Source organism: Lampetra fluviatilis, chromosome 4, assembly GCF_964198595.1.
Source record: "Lampetra fluviatilis chromosome 4, kcLamFluv1.1, whole genome shotgun sequence".
Classification (NCBI taxonomy): Eukaryota; Metazoa; Chordata; class Hyperoartia; order Petromyzontiformes; family Petromyzontidae; genus Lampetra; species Lampetra fluviatilis.
Genome location: NC_136278.1, coordinates 20,185,953 through 20,204,902, shown reverse-complemented (window position 1 = coordinate 20,204,902; position 18,950 = coordinate 20,185,953). Strand labels below are relative to the sequence as shown.

General features: G+C 52.4%; 1 protein-coding gene and 1 long non-coding RNA gene across 2 annotated transcripts in view; one reads left to right on the top strand and one right to left on the bottom strand.

Moving 5' to 3' along the window:
- The window catches only part of LOC144931322 (uncharacterized), a 73,087-nt gene that overhangs the window by 35,072 nt on the left and 19,065 nt on the right, over positions 1 to 18,950 (top strand). The window lies entirely within an intron of this gene.
- On the bottom strand, positions 10,588 to 15,341 carry LOC144931321 (uncharacterized). The gene is made up of 2 exons (XM_078855123.1): positions 14,609 to 15,341; positions 10,588 to 10,811 (listed from the first exon to the last, which is right to left on the bottom strand). The coding sequence occupies exons 1-2, from the start codon at positions 15,254 to 15,256 to the stop codon at positions 10,776 to 10,778; spliced, it is 684 nt and encodes a 227-aa protein (XP_078711249.1). The 5' UTR covers positions 15,257 to 15,341; the 3' UTR covers positions 10,588 to 10,775.

Sequence of the window (18,950 nt, the reverse complement as noted above, 5' to 3'; positions counted from 1 at the left end):
GTCAGTGCCGAAACCACTTTCGAAAGTTTAAAAATAAAATGAAGGTGTTAATTACGACGCGAGCCTTTTTACCTGCGGCTCTCCTAGGGCTCTCGTTTCAAAGAACACGTCGCGTTCTGGCTCAAGGTGTGAATAAAAGCTGTAGAGAGAAAGAGAAAAAAAACGAACACGCACGCACACGCAACATAGCAAAACGCACATCCCCACTGCAGAGACTTTAATTATTTCATGCGTTCTTGTATCTTTGTTTCTTGCACGAAATGCAACGTATAAATCGGAAAATGACAGCGGAAGCCTTTTTTTTCTTCCTGCCCCAAGACACGAATATGTTGGAATAATAATTCCAATTCTCAGACCAATTCATTAATTAAAATATGCTAATAACTGCCAACAATGCTTCATGCGCTTGCACCATCAGTGCAATTTTAAATAAACTGGTAATTTTGTACCGAGCACGGAGACGCCCTGAAGAGTGGATTTCAAAACGTTAGTCTTGACACGGACTGCATTATTATTCTTAACTAGCTTTGTTTGCCCGTCCAATGACAGAAGCTGTAATTTTTACGAAAACATTTACCAGAGTATATAACCGCCTTTACGGGGAGGGTTTCCACACAAGCATGATATCTTTTAACAGACTCCTAGACAAAAAGGCTCATCTGATTGAGTCGCTCACTTTTCTGAAGAGATGCCGCGGCACCAAGGTAATAACGATTGCCTTTACACTCACATCTGCTGCTGTCACTTCTCCTAATGCTTAACGGATCTTGTTCAGGGCCGGCCTAGCCCTGATCTCAGAGAGAATAAGATTGCTCCGTTTTGAACTAGATAATTTAGACAAGACTCTCTTACAATCACACTTAGCATTGAGAGAAAAAAATCTTATATCTGATTGGGACCGTGTAGATAACATGACAGCCTCGGGAGCCGTCTCACATTGACATGCTAATCTCTAATCTCGAGCAATACAATGGCTTCTTCAGCACCATAGCCGGGGGGTTACATTAACAGATTAACATGCTAATCTCTAGCAACACAATAGCCGAGGTATATCTAGCTCTACGATCTTACATCTACTTCCAAATTCCATCTCTAGCCCCGCCCACTTACCCTTGGGTTGTACCCATCTCAAACCTATATAACCTTTGGCTGCAGTAGCTCTCTCGCTAGATGTCTTCCTGCCTCAGCAGTCCGCCTGCTGTATTGTTTTTCACCTGAAGATGATTGCTTGTGTTGCGATCGAAACGTCGTGATTTTTTATTTTTTTTATTTCTACGTGACTTTACCGAAAGACCAAAAGAGCAGAGTATAATTGTATCTTGTGAAAATTAATGGCAGTGAATCTTGCACAAAAGGCTGTCATCAAACACATTACTGCATTTCACTGTAGCACTGTATTAATGCCAGTGATTATTGCACAAAACTACGTCATAAAACACCTCACTTCATTTAATTGTAGAACTGTATTAAACTGACCTTCAATTTGTTCAAATTCATTGCTCTGATATGTTACTTTCTTCTGCTTTCGCTCGCTGGGGTTGAAATAAATTTGAATTCGATACAATATTTGGAAAATCGCCAAAAAATGCCTATTTTACCATAATTTAGAAGCATAAATTAGACTTATCTTTTGTCTCAAGTGCTGAAGAAATAAATAAAGACACCAAATCCACTTTGTTGCTGTGTAGAATTGTTTATTTGATTCACTTTCAATAAAGAAACATCAAACTTAAAGCGAATTTGCGAAAAAAAATCCGCTCGACCTTCTGCGTGAGTGTAAAAATCCACCCGCTCATGAATATTAATGACGGGGGGGGGGGGTCTCTTTTGCAGTGACGTCACGTACGGATGTAGCAGTGTGCTGCGTATATTTATTTTCTCCCGTCACTTTTTGGAAAGAAACGTCATATTTGAAGCGACTTTGTGTAATAAATTATTGAATTCAGCCCGACTTTTCTCTGCGTTAGTGTAAAAATCCACCCACTCATGAATATTAATGAGGGGGGGTGGGCCTCATCTGGAGTGACGTCACGCGGGAGGGGCCTCATGTGGTGTGACGTCACGCGAGGGGGCGGGCCTCATGTGGAGTGACGTCACGCGCGGGACACACACACATTCTTGGCTTATTATAGTAGTAATAATGCCTGAAACCTATTGGACATCTGGGAAAAATAACTTTATAGCTCGTCGAATAAAGATTCCGATTCTGATATTCAGTCAGCTTCCTCCGACTAAAATGAGCATTGGCGGTGTCGCACATTCTTCGTCAGTGATCTCTAACCAGCACGAGTAGAAATTCCACATTCTCACGGCGTATTGCAAGTCAGGTGTCTCCCTGCTCAAAGGGGCGTGGGACGATGCTCATCTCTAGTCGTGACCCCTGAGGCGGCACTAACAATGATACCAACCCACCAATGGGTCTCTCTTCCATAGAACGTTTACAGCGCCAGAGTTAAACCATCAAACCACTAATTGACCATACTTCACCACGTTGGTCAGTAACGGGTTAAGTGGAGGTGGAATTTGCTGCATTTCTGCTGCTCACCATGTATGTATGTGTGTATAGTCTGGAAAAAAACAACCCCCTACCTCCTCGTGATGCTGGACGGCAACACTGTGGTAGGCAGTGTCGTGGGGGGAGGGCCAATTTAAATTGTCCTTTCCCCTCATGGCGTTTGTAAACCACCACAGCGGCCAAAGGGGGCTCTGGACGGGTGCGAGGGGCTGGCAACCTCTTCACCATCCTATAATTACCACTAAACCACAAATGAAATGTTTTAATAATAAGCTTGTGCCGGAGGCCTCGGGGAGACAGGCGTCTATGACGTCTTCTGGCTAAATCCCATTTGGCGGAGCCAGGAGACTGAATCCTAACCCTTGGGGTTTCTCCAGAAACCACAAAAACCACAACGTGTGGCCACGTGGAATGTTCGAAAGCTCGCTGCGGAGGGGAGGCTGCCACTCCTCTGTCGGGAGCTGGACCAGTACCGCCTGGATCTCTGTGGTATTCTGGAGGTCCGGTGGACCGGCTCTGGCTCCTGCCACCATGAGGGGTGGACAGTCCTCTTCTCTGGGCAGGAGACTGCCAAACAACAGGGAGTGGCTCTTCTTCTGAACAAAATAATGAAGGGGGCGTGGGAGCATGGTGGTGAGGTGTGGGAAGCTGTAAGCACCAGGCTACTTGGGGCTCACCTTCCCATCAATCAAAGGTGAGGAGTGGTGGTCATGGTTACTTATGCCCCCACCAAAGACAAACATCCATGGAGGGATGCAGGCAAGGCCGATGAGTCAGATGCCTTCTATGACCTCCCGTCACAGGTGCTAGCTGAAGTGGCCCCTCTGGATAGAGTCATCTTGTTGGGTGACTTCAATGCCCGAGTTGGTCATGATGCTGGCACCTGGTCTGGAATGATTAGAAGGCATGGGCCAGATCAGCTCAATAACAACGGCAGGAGGCTGCTAGATTTTTGTGCAGCCCATGGGCTTGTAATTACCAACACGCTGTCCCAGCATCGGCGCATCCACACAACATCACGGATGCATGCCGGGTCCAAGAAAAAACATCTGATGCACTACATAGTGACAGAACAGCGGATGTGGGCCCATGTCCTAAACACAAGGACCTACCGTGGAGCTGATCTGTTCACTGACCATCATCTGTGAAATGCGCCTGCCATTCTTCCACTCCGGTGGTGGGTGTACACCCAGTGGTATGGTCTCAGCTAGCTAATAAACGTTGCAAGCGAGAATTTAATCATCGCTTGCGGCTGGGGTTGGCATCGTCCACCACTCCTCTTGATGTCGAGGGGAAATGGGCGAGGTTTAGGACTGTGGCTCATGCAGCTGCAATAGCTGCTTTGGGTACACGGTCCAGACCTCCCGAGAGACCCTGGCCCACAGAGGAGGTGTTCAAGCTGGCTGAGAAAAAGCGACAGGCCCACTCTCATCGGCTACAGCATCCCATGTCGGAGAATCAGGAGGCTTACCGCAGTCTTCGTTCGGAGGTTCGGAGAGCTGTGAGGCGCTGCAAGGATAGGTGGTGGTCGCGGGTTGCTGAGGAGATGGAGTCTGCCTCAATGACCCGCCATCACAAATCACTCTTTAATTCCATAATAAAAGCAACTTGCAGCGCCACCCCTATTACCATCATTAGGGAAAAGAATGGCGATCCAGTCTCTGACCACCAGGAACAAGTTTGCAGATTTTCAGAGCATTTCTGTGAGGTCCAGGGGGAGGGGTAATCCCTCAGCCTGGAAACCAACGTGGGACAAAGTGGGGATGACCCTGCTGAGGCTACGGTGCCTCAAATATTGGAAGAAGAAGTCACCCCCTGTGAGTGGCTGGCTGAGGTGACCAGGAAAGGCACCGGGCAGAGATGATCTCCCAAGCGAAATGCTGAGGGAGGGTGGCGTTTGTGCACAGACTGCCCTACATGACATCATAATAACAGTCTGGACCACTGGATGGGTTCCATAGGATTGGAAGGATGCCCTGGTGGTCCCCCTCTTTAAGAAGGGGGACCGCACAGACTGTAACAACTACAGGGGCATCTCACTTCTCACTGTGCAGGGAAAGGTCCTGGCAAGGATTATTCAACATCGCCTTGCTAGGTACACTGAATAGAGGCTTGAGGAGCCCCAATGCGGTTTCAGGAAAGGGCGGCCCGGCACAGATGCCATATTTTCTGTCTGTCTGCTACAGCTGAGGTGTAGGGAATTCCAACAAGACCTTCATCTATGCTTTATTGACCTTGTCAAGGCCTATGATACCATCAGTAGGCCTGGGCTCTGGGTTGTTCTTCATTCTTTTGGAGTCCCTGACCCTCTGCTCACGATCATTAAGGACCTTCATGATGGTGAGTGGGCCCGGGTAAAGCTACGTGGCTGGGAGTCGGAGCAATTCCCTGTACACCTAGGGGTGCGACAGGGGTGTCCTCTGGCTCTCACATTATTTAACATCTAGTTCGACCACGTAATTCATTAAGCCTTCAATAGCTGTACCGGAGGAATTTCCATTTGGTAGAGATACAATGGAAGGCTGATCGATGTACGGGTGCGGTCAAGGTATGGCTCCCTCTTGCTCAACCATGTTATGTATGCCAATGATCTGGTAATTGCTGTTCATTCAGAGGAGGCGTTGGAGGTGCTGCTGCTGAACCTGGAACTTGCTACTAAACGGTGGGGCCTTACCATCAGCCCCACCAAAACTAAGCACCTGCCTGGGTATTTTGTCCCATCGGACCCCCACAACTCCCAATTGGTGATAGGGCAGTTGTGGAGAGAGTGGAGAGTTTCCCGTACCTGAGCAGCGTGCTCATTACCGGCTCCGGATTAACAGCAGAGGTCTCACTCCGAATCATTCGAGCGGCATTGTCTTTTCATCGGTTGTGTAACGCTGTGTGGAAGCTACCTGGTCTGTCGCTCCGCACGAAGCTTCAGGTCTTCTCGGCCACAGTCATTCCCTCCCTTCTCTATGCTTGCAAAATGTGGACCCCCCTAATGGAACATCTTCACCGGTTAGAAACATTTAGGCTGGCCTGCCCACGATCCATCCTGGGTTTAACCAGGTTGGATTGTGTGAGGAGCTCACAAATCCTTGAAAGATCTGGACAAAGTCTCATCGGTGAGCTCCTCCGGCAGGCAAGGCTGTGTTGGCTGGGTCATGTAGCCCGCATGCCCAGCCACCGCATGCTTAAACAGCTTTTGTTCGGCCGGATTGAGGGGGCTAAACGGGCTAGAGAAGAGATGGAGTGATGTGGTACAGGAGGCTGTAGAGCTGAGTGGACTTGCCGATGACTGACACCAGCGGTGTCAAGATCGGCCTCTGTGCAGGAGGCTCGTGAAGGACGCCACTGGGCAGTTGGAGGCAGTCGCCCTCCAACAACAACTGAGGGCAGATGAGCGACACTCACAACAACGAGCGGAGCGCCGGGAGGCTAAAGCACAGCAAGTTGCACAGTCCGTGGCACAGGTGGTGCATCAGCCAGTCATCTCAGTCAGTCGACCTGTGGCATCTGGGTCTGCCCCGTGACCTCCTGCCAGTGGGCGTTCGACACTTCACGTGGCCTCAAAGTGCACATAACCTGGCACAAGCGTCGTGGTGATGTCACCTCCACTTAGTGGCGAATGGCTTTTGTTGTTGTTGTTGTGTGTGTATATATTGTGCGGAGCAGTAGTGTAGTGGTTAGCGCGCTGTGCTACGAACCCGGCGACCCGGGTTTGATTCCCGCTCATGGCCAACACCAGCGAGGATTATATGACCTGGTCCTGGGCCTCCCCTAGATCGACTCAGCCTCAAATGAGTAACTGGTGCGGTGTGTAAAAACATCACCACTCGGGAGACAAAGGCGGCCGGGCGTGGCGCTGGCCACACACACCCTCGTGTGCAGTTCCAGCCTTCATAGGTGGCTCACTAACAGCACTGGCCCCTACAGTCTGTTCAAGACTATATGGGTGATCTTTGTTTGTTGTGTATGTGTAGTGTCAGTCATTTGGAGACGAGGTTTGTAGGAGGCGCCATATTTTATTAGGAACATTCACGGTCTCGTCCACACACTCCACAGTCGCTTAGCCTAGCCAGTACACAACACTAGCCATTTAACACTGACAGCGTTGACTGAGACAGCCAAAAACTATCTGGCAGCACAATATCGAGCGAAGAAGGCAATGACGACGTCGACAAGACGACAGCAATGATGAGACGAATCCAATCCCAGAACCGGCAGCATCGAGCCCCCCCCACTCTCGGCTCCTTTTATCCTACCAGTGCGGCCTGGCTCTGCCCTGGCCACGCCTCCCTTCTTGAACCCGCTAGCAGGTTCCAGGGGCTTCCAGACGGGGTCTTCCGTGACCCTTGCCCTAGTTTTTCCGCCCTGGCAACACACCTGTGCACACCCTCACCGACGTGTGTACTGTCTGTCCACCATAGTTGCCGCTAGTGTCCACCAGCCAGCACTATTACACTACACATGTACGTATATGTGTTGAACGTCTTTCGCACCGTACGTAGCCAACCGTGCTAATCGGAGGTGCGAGGAAAATGCATATAACGCCTGCGTTAGCATCCGAGATGGTCACCCATCCACGCACAATCCGACATTTGAGGAGATCGGGCATGCTGAGGGTAAGTGGGGACATTCCTCGTTTGATTCATGGTCATTGGTATTTTGCCGCTGCGTTGACATACATATGGTGAACTTATTTCGCGCCATATGTAGCCAACCGTGCTAATCGGAGGTGTGGAGGAAAGAATCGATTGGCGATCCACGATACCATATATGGGCAAGGATGTGCCCCTTTCTTCCATATATGGGCAGATCTCTGAACTTTAATCTTGGCACTGGCTGCATTATCACTCTAGGATTGAAGCTTTGTTGACTGCAGGAATTACTATACTCATTGGTTCTTTCGGTAAAGTCACGTATGTAGAAATAGAAATATCCCTCGTGCATCTCCCATCTTCTTGCTGTATTTGCCTCCGTGCAGTTTGCCGTTCTCTGTGTGCTCTGAGTGATGTCCCTCTATGTGTTTCCTCGCTGTGTGGTTTATGCCATTTTTACCTGAGGATGAGCGCTTGTGTTGCATTCGAAACGTCGTGATCTATTTTAATTTTATGTTATTTCTACATACGTGACTTTACCGAAAGAACCAATGAGTGCATTGTTACTATTCTTAATAATGCCTGAAACCTACTGGGCATCTGGGAAAAATAACTTCATAGCTCGTCGGATCCCTCCAGCCTTAATAAAGATTCCAATTCTGATATTCAGTCATCTCCGACTCAAATGAGCATTGGCGGTGTCGCACATTATGTACGTTGAAATGTATGTACGTTGAATTTCGTTTGCACCGTACGCAGCTAATCGGTGATGTCGTGGGGCGTCCGCTTTTATTGTATCACACAGCGCCGCTTGTGAGGAATCACCGCCTCGGCTGTGTCCGTGCACGGTTTAATAATGCAGAGAGACTATGCTTGTAGACGCTACGTGGCTTCAAGCCGTTTCTCGACAGCGTCATCGCCTTGTCGAACCTTAACCGAAAGGAAAGTGGAGGCAGCCTGGTCTGCGGCAGGCTGTGTCTCGCCGAACGCTGTGCCCTGGGAACAGGGGAGGGGGGGAATGTAAAGTGTCCGCCTACACGTTCGCTTGCCGCCAGGGCAAAATTGTGACAGAGGCAGAAAGGTGCCTGAGCACCTTCAACTCTACTTGTATCGACACTCAGTACATGCAGCTGTGCGAAGCTTGTAAATTGTACTTGACCACTGAGGGCACTGCGACGTCAACTCACGAGGACTGATTTTCGGCCGGAATTAATTTTGACACGTAGGCTTTCGCGACCATGTGCTCAAATTGTAAATGCTGTGGGTTTACTCTCAAACACACCGGTGTGCTGAATTAGTAACAAATTGGTGTGTTTTGATACCTTGAAAACCCTGACTAAACGGCTGTGTTGGGTGGTGGCGGGTTTTACGACACATTTATATATTTACGCGATTTAACCCAAAAATACCTCTATTACAGAAATTATTTCTCCGTCTTTATTGACAAGAGAAAAAGGCCAGCTGCAGTCGCATTTAGACGCCAATAATATCCTCATGTTATTGTACAGACACACCGTGAACTGACTCATCCGCCCTGCTGGGATGGTTGATGGTGCATCCATATTGTCGTGTTTGTCAAAGCGTGGATTTATTCCCGATAAGGCACATTTCCTGTAGCTGTAGACGATTACCTCCAAAGTAACACCCCTAATATATTGTATTTGGGTGATTTTGAAAATTTGACTGTGAGGTTGCCTGATGTCTGGAACTGCCCTTCACGATGAAAACACTGCGGTGGCGAGATGTCAACTACCTTGCCTGGTATACAGGAGTTCGTGGGTTCAATCCCGACCCCGACGTCTGTATATCTGGAGTTTTCATGGATTTTTCTTCGGGTCCTCCGGTTTTTCCCTCCAAATTTACAATCAACGTGCATTTAGAGTATTTGGCTCCTATAAATTCCCACGTGATAAGCCACTTCGTTGAGCTATCATTTGTTGCCAGGTCGCTTCTGAAATAGAGCTTTCTAGCTCAGTAGGCATTATTTGATAAAATTGTTAGGTTTAGTTTAGTTGTATGTGGAATTTGCACCACTGGTACAGGTCAATTTATAAACATGCATTGAGATTATTTAGATTAATTTGCTGCGATAAATGTCCAAATTATGAACCTCTTTGTTGAGCTATCATTTGTGGCCAGATCGCTTCTGAGAAATAAGTTAATACCTTAGTGGGCTTTGCCTGATAGGATGGGGATGGTTTAGTTTTATTTGTATTTCTTTTGAATGTTGTACATGCTGTAGCTTGGTAATGTTTTTTTTGCCAGACATCCTGTAGAATATTTAGTTGCAGTAATCGAGCCGTTTAAATACTCTGCTACACGTCACCGCGTTGGCTACGTCACGACACACATTCAAAATACTTAAGTGCACTCTGCGAGCACCTATTAAAGGCAAAGAGGCAAACACCACGTACGTTCAGACAGCCACATTCGTTTCCCCGGGTGTTGATGTGCACGTGTCGCGCAGGGTACCGAGATGTGAGTTGAGTCGGTGTGGATGAGGGCCTATTGAACAATTCGGTACATTTAGCAGGTATGACAGGACGTAGGTTGCTTAACTGAATTGTGGGGATTAATGAGTGCGATTCCATTGAACGCGTGGGTTCTCTAACGTTAGGCCCCATCCCACATGCATAATTTTGGCAAAAAACGTCCCTAAATGGGGGAAAAGATGCAATATGTATAGACTCGACAGAGCTCTCCTGGGTACGGATCTCAACGTGAAAGGTATGATTAAAGCAGTCATTAAATTGCTGGGTAAACAAGCGTGTGAACCTTTTGGATAGGATATTATATCTTTATAAATGTGTAACAGGTTCCGGAGACACTTGTAGAGGTAACTTCTTTATTACAATACAACACTCCAACAGTCCAACAGTCCTGATACTCTGTTACAGCCTAGGTACACAGCCTAGCTACACAGCCTAGATACTCTACTCTGGCTACGCTCCGGAACTCGCCCTCACAAGGTCGTAGAGTCGGGAGTTCCAGAGTCCCAGCGCTGGCTCTCACAGCATCCCCGGGTCTTCAGATGGCTGGTCGTGGGTCTTGGGTCTTGAGTTACAACTGGGCCCCGATCGTCCAGGGAGCTCTCCTTTTATGCCTGGTACAACGAGGGGTGGGGCCGTGTGCGCCCCCAGATATCCCACAGAGCACACACAGCCCCCCCCTTTGGCGGCGCCAAGGGGATTAAGCGTTTGGACCCCCTGGGAACCCAGAGCCCCCAGCAGCCCCTCCCTTCTTATGTCACTACATTACCCCCCTCTACGTAGCCTCCAGCCGACCCGGCTGTCAAAAAAAAATACAATTGTACAAGAAATTATTTGTTAACCATCAGAATGAGTGTGTGACAAATCAAGAAAAAAAATAAGAAGAAAGCGCCTCTCCCCCTCCTGTGGTCACCGATGCAGAACAACACTGTATAAACACATATATGCAGGATGAACGCACGCCCCAATCGCCCACTATGCATGATGGAAAGGTGAGTGGCGTCGCGTTGGGACGAGAGTTCGTGGGCGGGGGTCATGAAAATCGTTTGAGTTTTGAGCGAGTCCGAGTGGCAGGTCCATCGGTCGCGACGGAGGCAGGAGGGGACCGACGACCCGCTGTTGCGCTTGTGTCCTGGGTCGCTGATCCCGCGGGCAAGCTTGTTCCCGCTGGGTCGGCCGTGGCGGATTTCATTCCCAAGGCACCTGAGGGCGGGGCAGCGGGACCTGCCCGAGAGTTAGAAGCAGCATCATCGCGGCGCGACTCGTTAGACATGTCGCGCTCTCGGCCCCGGAGATGTGAAGGAGGTGTGTAGGGTTGAATGTAAGGTTTTAGACGTGACGGGTGCACGAACCAACGTCGCTTGCCATGCTGGATCCTGACACACTGCGGGCGGAGAACGCGAATAATAACAACCGGCCCTCTCCAAGGCTTAAGCAGTTTTGAGGAAGTAGCCAATGGTACCTGCGGGCAGTGGAGCCAGGCGCGGTCCCCTTCTACCCAAACGTGGCGGGATGTGCGGAGATTCCGCAACCGCTCGTTGGCAAGCTGACGGGCTTCTGAGTTATTTTGAGCAGCCTCCCGGGCATCTACGAGACGACGCACATTAGCACGGATGTGGTCGGCAATCTTAGCCTTAGGTGCGGGCTGTTTAATGTGCAATTGTACGTCGATTGGGGGGCAAACCTCCCTACCATACATAAGATAGAATGGCGAGTACCCCGTGGCAGCATGGGGCGCCATTCTATAGGCGGCCAAGACACCAGGTATGTGGAGATCCCAATCAGTCTGTGACTCAGACACCTGGTGGCTTAGCATGGAGGTAAGTGTCCTATGTAATCGCTCGACCATACCGTCAGTCTGGGGGTGATATGGCGAGGTGCGAATTTTGTGTGACCCTAGCAGGTTGCACACATCCCGCAACAGGGTGGAAGAGAAATTTTTCCCTTGGTCGGTCAGCAGGCGTTCGGGAGCACCCTTGTCCAGGACGTAGCCCTGGAAAAAGGCCTCTGTAATGGCTGCTGCAGACTGGTTGGGGAGTGGCCAGGCCATGGCCCATCGGGTAAAATATTCGACCCCAACCAAAAGGTACTTATTACCCCGAGGAGTAGCGGGAAACGGACCCAAAATATCCAATGCGACGATCTCATTGACCCGGGAAACTTTAATGGATTGGAGCGGCGGGCAGGACGGCCTAGCAGGTGGTTTCCGCCGTGCACATTCTGTGCAACCTTGCACAAGGTCAGCCACATCGTTTGCCATGCCCGGCCAGAAAAATTCCAATTGGATTTTAGCTAGTGTTTTCTGAACACCCAAGTGCAAGAGGCGACTGTGGGTTTCCCACACAAGTCGCCCCCGCAGGGAGGTGGGCACCACCAATGTGTGGGATTGGGACCCCCCATCCCAATGCATGAGGACGCCTTCCCGGATGACATATAATACGGGGCCCCCCTGCCCCCTGTGACCCTCGGCATCCCTAGCGCGGCGTCTCAATTTGAGGAGGGAGACGTCTTCCATCTGAAGACGTCCCCAGTCGTCCAACCCGAGGCCCAGCAATGCGTCCTGCGGAACTTGCGTGGAGGGAGCCCCGTGGTCCCCGACCCCATCCCCGGCCGCGGCCGCAAGGGATGGGGGCGGTACCCCGTCAGGCTGCCTACAACGCCCCGCACCCAAAAAACAAGCACAGCGCCCATTGTTCGGCAGTCGCGACAACCCGTCGGCGTTCCCGTGTTGAATCCCCTTGCGGTAAATGACAGTGAACGCAAAGTCCTGGAGGATCTCGAGCCAACGCGAGAGCTGTCCAGATGGTTGGTCCACTCGCAAGGCGTATTGTAGCGCCGCGTGGTCGGAGCGTACTGTGAAATGCCTGCCATACACGTATGGCCTGTACTGCTTTATGAAAAAAACGATAGCAAGCAATTCGCGGCGCGTCACGCAGTAACGTTGCTCCGCGGGCGACAGCACCCTGCTGCCATAGGCGACGACGCGCTCCACTCCATTGACAATTTGCGACAGCACCCCTCCAATTCCGGTGTTGCTGGCGTCTGTATCCAGAATGAACGGAGTGGTAAAATCTGGATAAGACAGGGTAAGAGCATCGACCAGTGCTTTTCGGACGGCATTGAACGATGCCTGTTCTAACTCTCCCCATCGGAATTTGACCCCTTTGGCCGTTAATGCGTGGAGGGGCTTCGCAATAGATGCGAATCCCGCAACAAATCGTCGATAATATGAGGCGAAGCCGATAAAACTCCGCACCTCCCCAACAGAGGTAGGAGTTGGCCATGAGCGCACGCAATTTGTCTTTTCGGGGTCCGTGGCAATTTCCCGAGCGGCTGACAATATGGCCCAAATAACGAACCGAATCCCTCATGAGGTGGCATTTTTGCGGTTTGAATTTGAGGTTAGCCGCTCGCATTTTAAGGAAAACTGCCTTCAATCGCGTGAGGTGTTCATCAAAAGTTTTGCTGAACACGATTACATCGTCGAGGTAGATTAGGCAAGAATCCCACTGGAGCCCAGCGAGGACCAGCTCCATCAGGCGCTGGAACGTCGCCGGGGCCGAGTGAAGACCCATGGGAAGTCTGTTGAATTGGAACAGTCCCTGCGGCGTGCGAAAGGCCGTCTTTGGTTTGGATGCGTCATCAAGGGGTAGCTGCCAAAACCCCGAGAGGAGATCCAAGGTGGAGAAGTAATGCGCACCTGCTAAGGCATCGAGCGACTCGTCCATCCTGGGAAGCGGGTAGGCGTCGGCCACAGAAATCTTATTAAGTTTCCTGAAGTCAACACAAAAGCGGAGGCTCCCGTCGTGCTTCTTAACAAGAACGATCGGCGCCCCCCATGGGCTATTTGATGGCGCAATGACATCGGCCGCCAACATATCGTTGACGGCCACCCGTACATGTTCCTTTTCGGCCGGGCTCAACCGGAATGGGTTTTGACGAATTGGAGCGGCATCACCCGTGTCGATGTGGTGGCTTAGCAATTTAGTGCAGCCAATGTCGAATTTGCTTTGACTGAAAACGTCGGCGAAATCGCTCAGCAGCGTGCGTAATTTAGCATGCTGTAATGGTGACAAATCGGCAGAAGTGGAGCAAAGCGCGTCGAGCCATCCTGTGTCAGGACCTGGCTTGGCAACGGAAGAGAACTCGCCCCCTACGTGACCCACGATCACATCTTCTGGCGGGGCTGGCGTCGCGTGAGCAAGCACCATTCCCTGACAGATAACGGCCGTTTCCAATCCCGCGTTAAGGACCTGGATAAAGGGGTCGTGGTCGCTTCGCACGAGCGTTTGTGCACACACGAGGTCCGACACCCGCTCAGCTGAACGCGAAGGCCCGATCACAGCACCCCCCATGAACGCGTCGTAATCAAGGGGTTTACGAAACCGGAGGGGAACTAACATCTGAGAGCCAGGAGGAATGTGAATTGTGCACGCCGCCAACGCCTGCACCGTCGTAGATGCGGAGTGCAACCGAGTGGGTGTGGGTAGGAAGGCCATGCGTCGGCCGGAGGGGAGCTCAATACACCCTTTGTTAATGAGAATTTTAATGGGCATCTTCCCCAAGAAATCTGTTCCGAGGAGGCACGGAACGGCGAGGGTTGATGAGACCAAAATGGGCCCAACTAATTGGACGTCAGCAATGCGGATATGAGCATTGATCCGTCCGGTGATGCCCAACGAACCCCCATTTGCGGCATAGCATGGCACATCAACTGGCTGCAAGGGACGGCATATATCGGGCAAAATGTTATAAATTATGTCTGAAATGATGGTCGCCGACGCACCCGTATCGATCAACATACGAACATCAACGCCCTCGATGGAACCCACTACGGCAGAGGACCCTGCCGCAGCGGCAACGACCCTATGGGCCAACTCGGACCATTGACCCGGTCCGAGCGCCCGGTTGTTCAATGATGGGCCCGAATCCCCCTCCTCCGAAGCATGACCCCCCTGTGTGGTGTGAGGGTGCGTGCTTGTTGTAAGTGGGGGCCGAGAGTGCGAGGTGTCGTGACTCGCCTGGGTATGCCGAGGATACGGTGGTGGCCGAGGCGCCGGAGGTCCTGAAGTCCGGCGTCGGGGGACCCGGTAGCCGGACGCCACATGGCCCCGAAGGCCACAGTTGTGGCAGACGATGGACGCTCCGTCCTGGCGCGAGGTTGGCCGGTCCCGCTGGTGGTGATCTCGCTGGGATCGCCAGTTGGACGATCCGCGATTTTCTGTTGCTGCGAAGGCCTGATGAGGCCCCGAATGCACGTCATAGGCTTGTGCATCAGGTGGGCCTGCGCAGGCGGCGATGGTCGTGTCCTCATCGCAATGTAGGTGTGCTTGGATGCACCTGGCAGCACGTAGCGACGTGAAGTCGTCGTCGTCGGCTGTCGGCATGGCAACTCGAAGCTGGCGGGCCAAGCTCATGAGCTTCTGCAGCACGAGTGACTCCACAGCGTCTTCATCCATGCGAGGGTAGGCAACCTTTGCCATGGCCAGCAGCGCGCTGCGGTACCCCATCGCCGACTCGGAGGCCTTCTTCCTCCTCGCATCGAAGCGGTGACGTGCTTCGGATGGGGGTCCATAAATCAGCCGCATCTGATGAAGGGCATCCGTGAGCGTGGCACGTTTTGCGCGTGGCACAGTAAGGAGTGCTGCGAGGGAGTCGTCGTCGAGCATGGCCGGGAGGCCTTGGAGCGCTTCATACTCCGACCAGCCGGACGTCTCTATAAGAGAGACGAACCGGCGTTCGAACGCTGCCCACTCACCCTCCTCTGAAGAAAATGCCTTGAGTGCCGGCAGGCGTTGGTGGACGTGAGCCAAGCTTTCGTTGCCTGGCAACCCGGCAGAAGCTGGCTTCGCGTTCGCAGCGCTGTCACTCGGCGGTGAGGGACGCAGCGCTGATGACGCGGCGTTGCTTGGTTGCAACCAGCTGTCACCCGGCGGTGAGGGACGCAGCGCTGATGACGCGGCGTCATCGGGTTGGCCCACGCTGGGCCCGGAAGTGACGTCGCTCCCAGCGGCCACTGCTCCCCCCGCAGAAGTGACGACACACCCGGATGTATTTGCGGCGGGAACGGCCGCCATCTTTGTGTGGGAGCCGGCGGGATGGTGCGGCCGCTGCGCCTCCTCTCTCCCTGCTGTCTCCGCCTGTGAGCGACGCATGTCGTCCAGGATGGAGACGGTGGCGTGGAGCAGCTCGGTGAGGCGAAGCAGCGTTTCCTCCATTGCTGCTCCCGACGCTGGAGGAGGATCGGCAGGTATGGTGGACGACTGCTGAGCCAGCGGTGCAGCGTCGCTGTCGGCCCGAGTTGGCTGCCCCGTCGCCGCTTGCTCCTCAACATCGCCGTCAGGACTGAAGGTACGTGGCTTACTTCTTGTCTCCATTGCCACTTCTGACGCCAAATGTAACAGGTTCCGGAGACACTTGTAGAGGTAACTTCTTTATTACAATACAACACTCCAACAGTCCAACAGTCCTGATACTCTGTTACAGCCTAGGTACACAGCCTAGCTACACAGCCTAGATACTCTACTCTGGCTACGCTCCGGAACTCGCCCTCACAAGGTCGTAGAGTCGGGAGTTCCAGAGTCCCAGCGCTGGCTCTCACAGCATCCCCGGGTCTTCAGATGGCTGGTCGTGGGTCTTGGGTCTTGAGTTACAACTGGGCCCCGATCGTCCAGGGAGCTCTCCTTTTATGCCTGGTACAACGAGGGGTGGGGCCGTGTGCGCCCCCAGATATCCCACAGAGCACACACAGCCCCCCCCCTTTGGCGGCGCCAAGGGGATTAAGCGTCTGGACCCCCTGGGAACTCAACGCCTGGCGCCCAGAGGCTTAAGCGTCTGGACCCACCTGGGAACCCAGAGCCCCCAGCAGCCCCTCCCTTCTTATGTCACTACAAATGCACGTCTTACGTTTCAGTTTAGAGCCGAGTTGACGAAGCTTCGCGTGGTCTCCCGGTGGTGCCGTGGCAGCTCTCGCCGCGCAAGCTTGGCCATGAAACCGCCTCGGCACTTCTGCAACGATGGACGCCATCGTGAAAATGTAGCACGCTGGGGATTGCCACTGGCTGCGACAAAAATCAACTCTCAATGCGCCCGGTCTCATCAGCTAAAACGGGTTGAGCCTGGACGGTGCTCGGATGGGCGACCACCGTGCCTCACAGGTGGGGTGGTTTGCTGAAGGGGGGGGGGGGGGCGTCTATGTTGTGTGATGCCGCCGCCACAAAGCCATTCAGCGGGTGCCCCACCCCGACCTCACCACCACCAAGTGACGGAGCCGACCCCCGCGTCCCCCTCACCTCACCTCACATAAACACACCCGCACGCATCTCCCCCCCCCCCCCATAGAGCTCCGAGGGGAAGTCACCTGACCGACCGGTTTAAATCCGAGAAGCCCTTATCGGGATTAACCTTCACGGTTTCCGGCGACCAGGGAATTGGACGACCTCCCCCTATGCTACTTCGCACTGCGGCGCTATGACCGGCATTACGATTGCAGGGTCGCGGCGAGGGGCATTCGGCCACCGCGGTTGAAACGCATCCCCCACACACACCCCCCACGTATCGACGAGACAGGCAGAGGAGGGACTGCATGGCATAATTTAGCATGACAAAATGGGCTCGAGCGCGCAGGCACCATTATTAGGGAAGTTAAAGGATAAAGCTGAAATTACGAATAATCAGCGGTATGCAGCGGTACATGCATAAATTCCCAAGGCATGCATGAGTATGGGAGGAATTAGAATAAGCGCCAGAGGGGCAAGTAAGGGCTCGGGAGGCGGGGCCTGGGTCGGGGAGATAGGATAAAAGCGATCGTAGAAAGGTAGAGGGATCTCGCACTCCAAGAGGCCAGCGTCCAAGACGGCTCCCAGCTCTGCCCTCCGGACGTCCGTGTGACGTGTCGAGACGAGCAGCAAGGAAAGCCCACGGAACGCCGAGTACTTCGAACCGTGAGTAAGAAGGTGAAATAGTATCATAAGCCGATAAATAGGGAATAGGTCCAGGGGTAGCAGAATAGGCCAGCCTCGTCGATTCATACTGATTTAACAGTAAAGCGCAGTCGCCGAGAATAAATCATTAATAGCTGATCGTGGCCTCGTGTGATCTAGCTGAGAAGTGTGAACGCGTGTGGTGCTGTGTATACAGCGGCTCGCCACGTGGGAGCGCTGTGCAGAGCGGCGCAAGAGAGGGTGTCGCGTTTGGAGTGCACGGAGCTGCGTGTGTGTGCGTGTGCGTACGTTCACTACGTGTATGATACAGATTCGCGATCATAACGTGAGTATTCAGTGTTGAGACGAGTACCGTGTGGTGCTGTGTATACAGTGGCTCGCCACGTGGGAGCAACGGCGAGATCGGCCCGAGGGAATGGGCTGCGTTTGGAGTGCGCGGCACTGTGTATAAGTATCCTCGTAGCGAGTGAGTGCTGCGCGAAGCTGCGTGAGGGGGAGTATGGCGTTTGATTGATGATGCTGTGCGTACGTACGCTCGCAGCGAGGGAGCGCGGCGCGAGGCTGTATGAGTAGGGGCGTCGCGTTCGAATGCCGGCGAAACCCTAGCGGGTAATAGGGCGGTGTGGCAACGCAACCAGAATAGGGGATGCGTGAGGGAGAGACCCCGGGGGCCAACGGCCCCCACAGTTGTCAGGAGAGGCCAGTTCAGTACAATCAATTGTTGGACTGTACTCTGCTCCAAAAGTTATGCTCCCCATCTTCACCAACTCGCGCCAACCAGCATGGTTTGGTTAAGCAACCCCCCCCCTCCCATGACTCGCATGCTGTGAGGAGGCCTTCATCCAGCAGCGGATTGAACATGGTTGCTGGTGCTGATGATGACGATGATGATGGATAAGTGAGCACCTCTTTGTGAGAGCCAAAAGGGGGTGTCGCGTGCACTGACTGTCGTGTCCGTCCGTAGAATGTGGAATTTACGCCACTGACCCAGTGCCGGGCGTGGAGATCAGCACTGCTCAGCTGTTGATGGACGAGGGAGACATTCTATGACTTTGGCACGCGTGAGGACTTTCAGTAACTTCTCGGGACAACGTCTCCTCGTGGCCTAAGCGCGTGGAGATGGACTGCCCTAATTTTAAACTAATGCGCTCCACATTCATCTTCTCTGCTGCGGGAAACAAATTGGATAATTAGGCATTTCAGCCTCAAATTATTTTTGGAAAGTCTATTTTTACCATAGCTTCAATGATGTGCTTTAAGTTGTATAAAATTGCCACCATTTTTTTTTATCACCCTGGCATTCGTTTTTAAAAATGTTACTTGCCAGGCTGTGAACTCGTAAAGGATGTGATAATGATGCGCTAGTGAATGAAGAGCTTTGTTCAATATTGGTATTGTGGCAGTGTTTATTCTGTCTTTC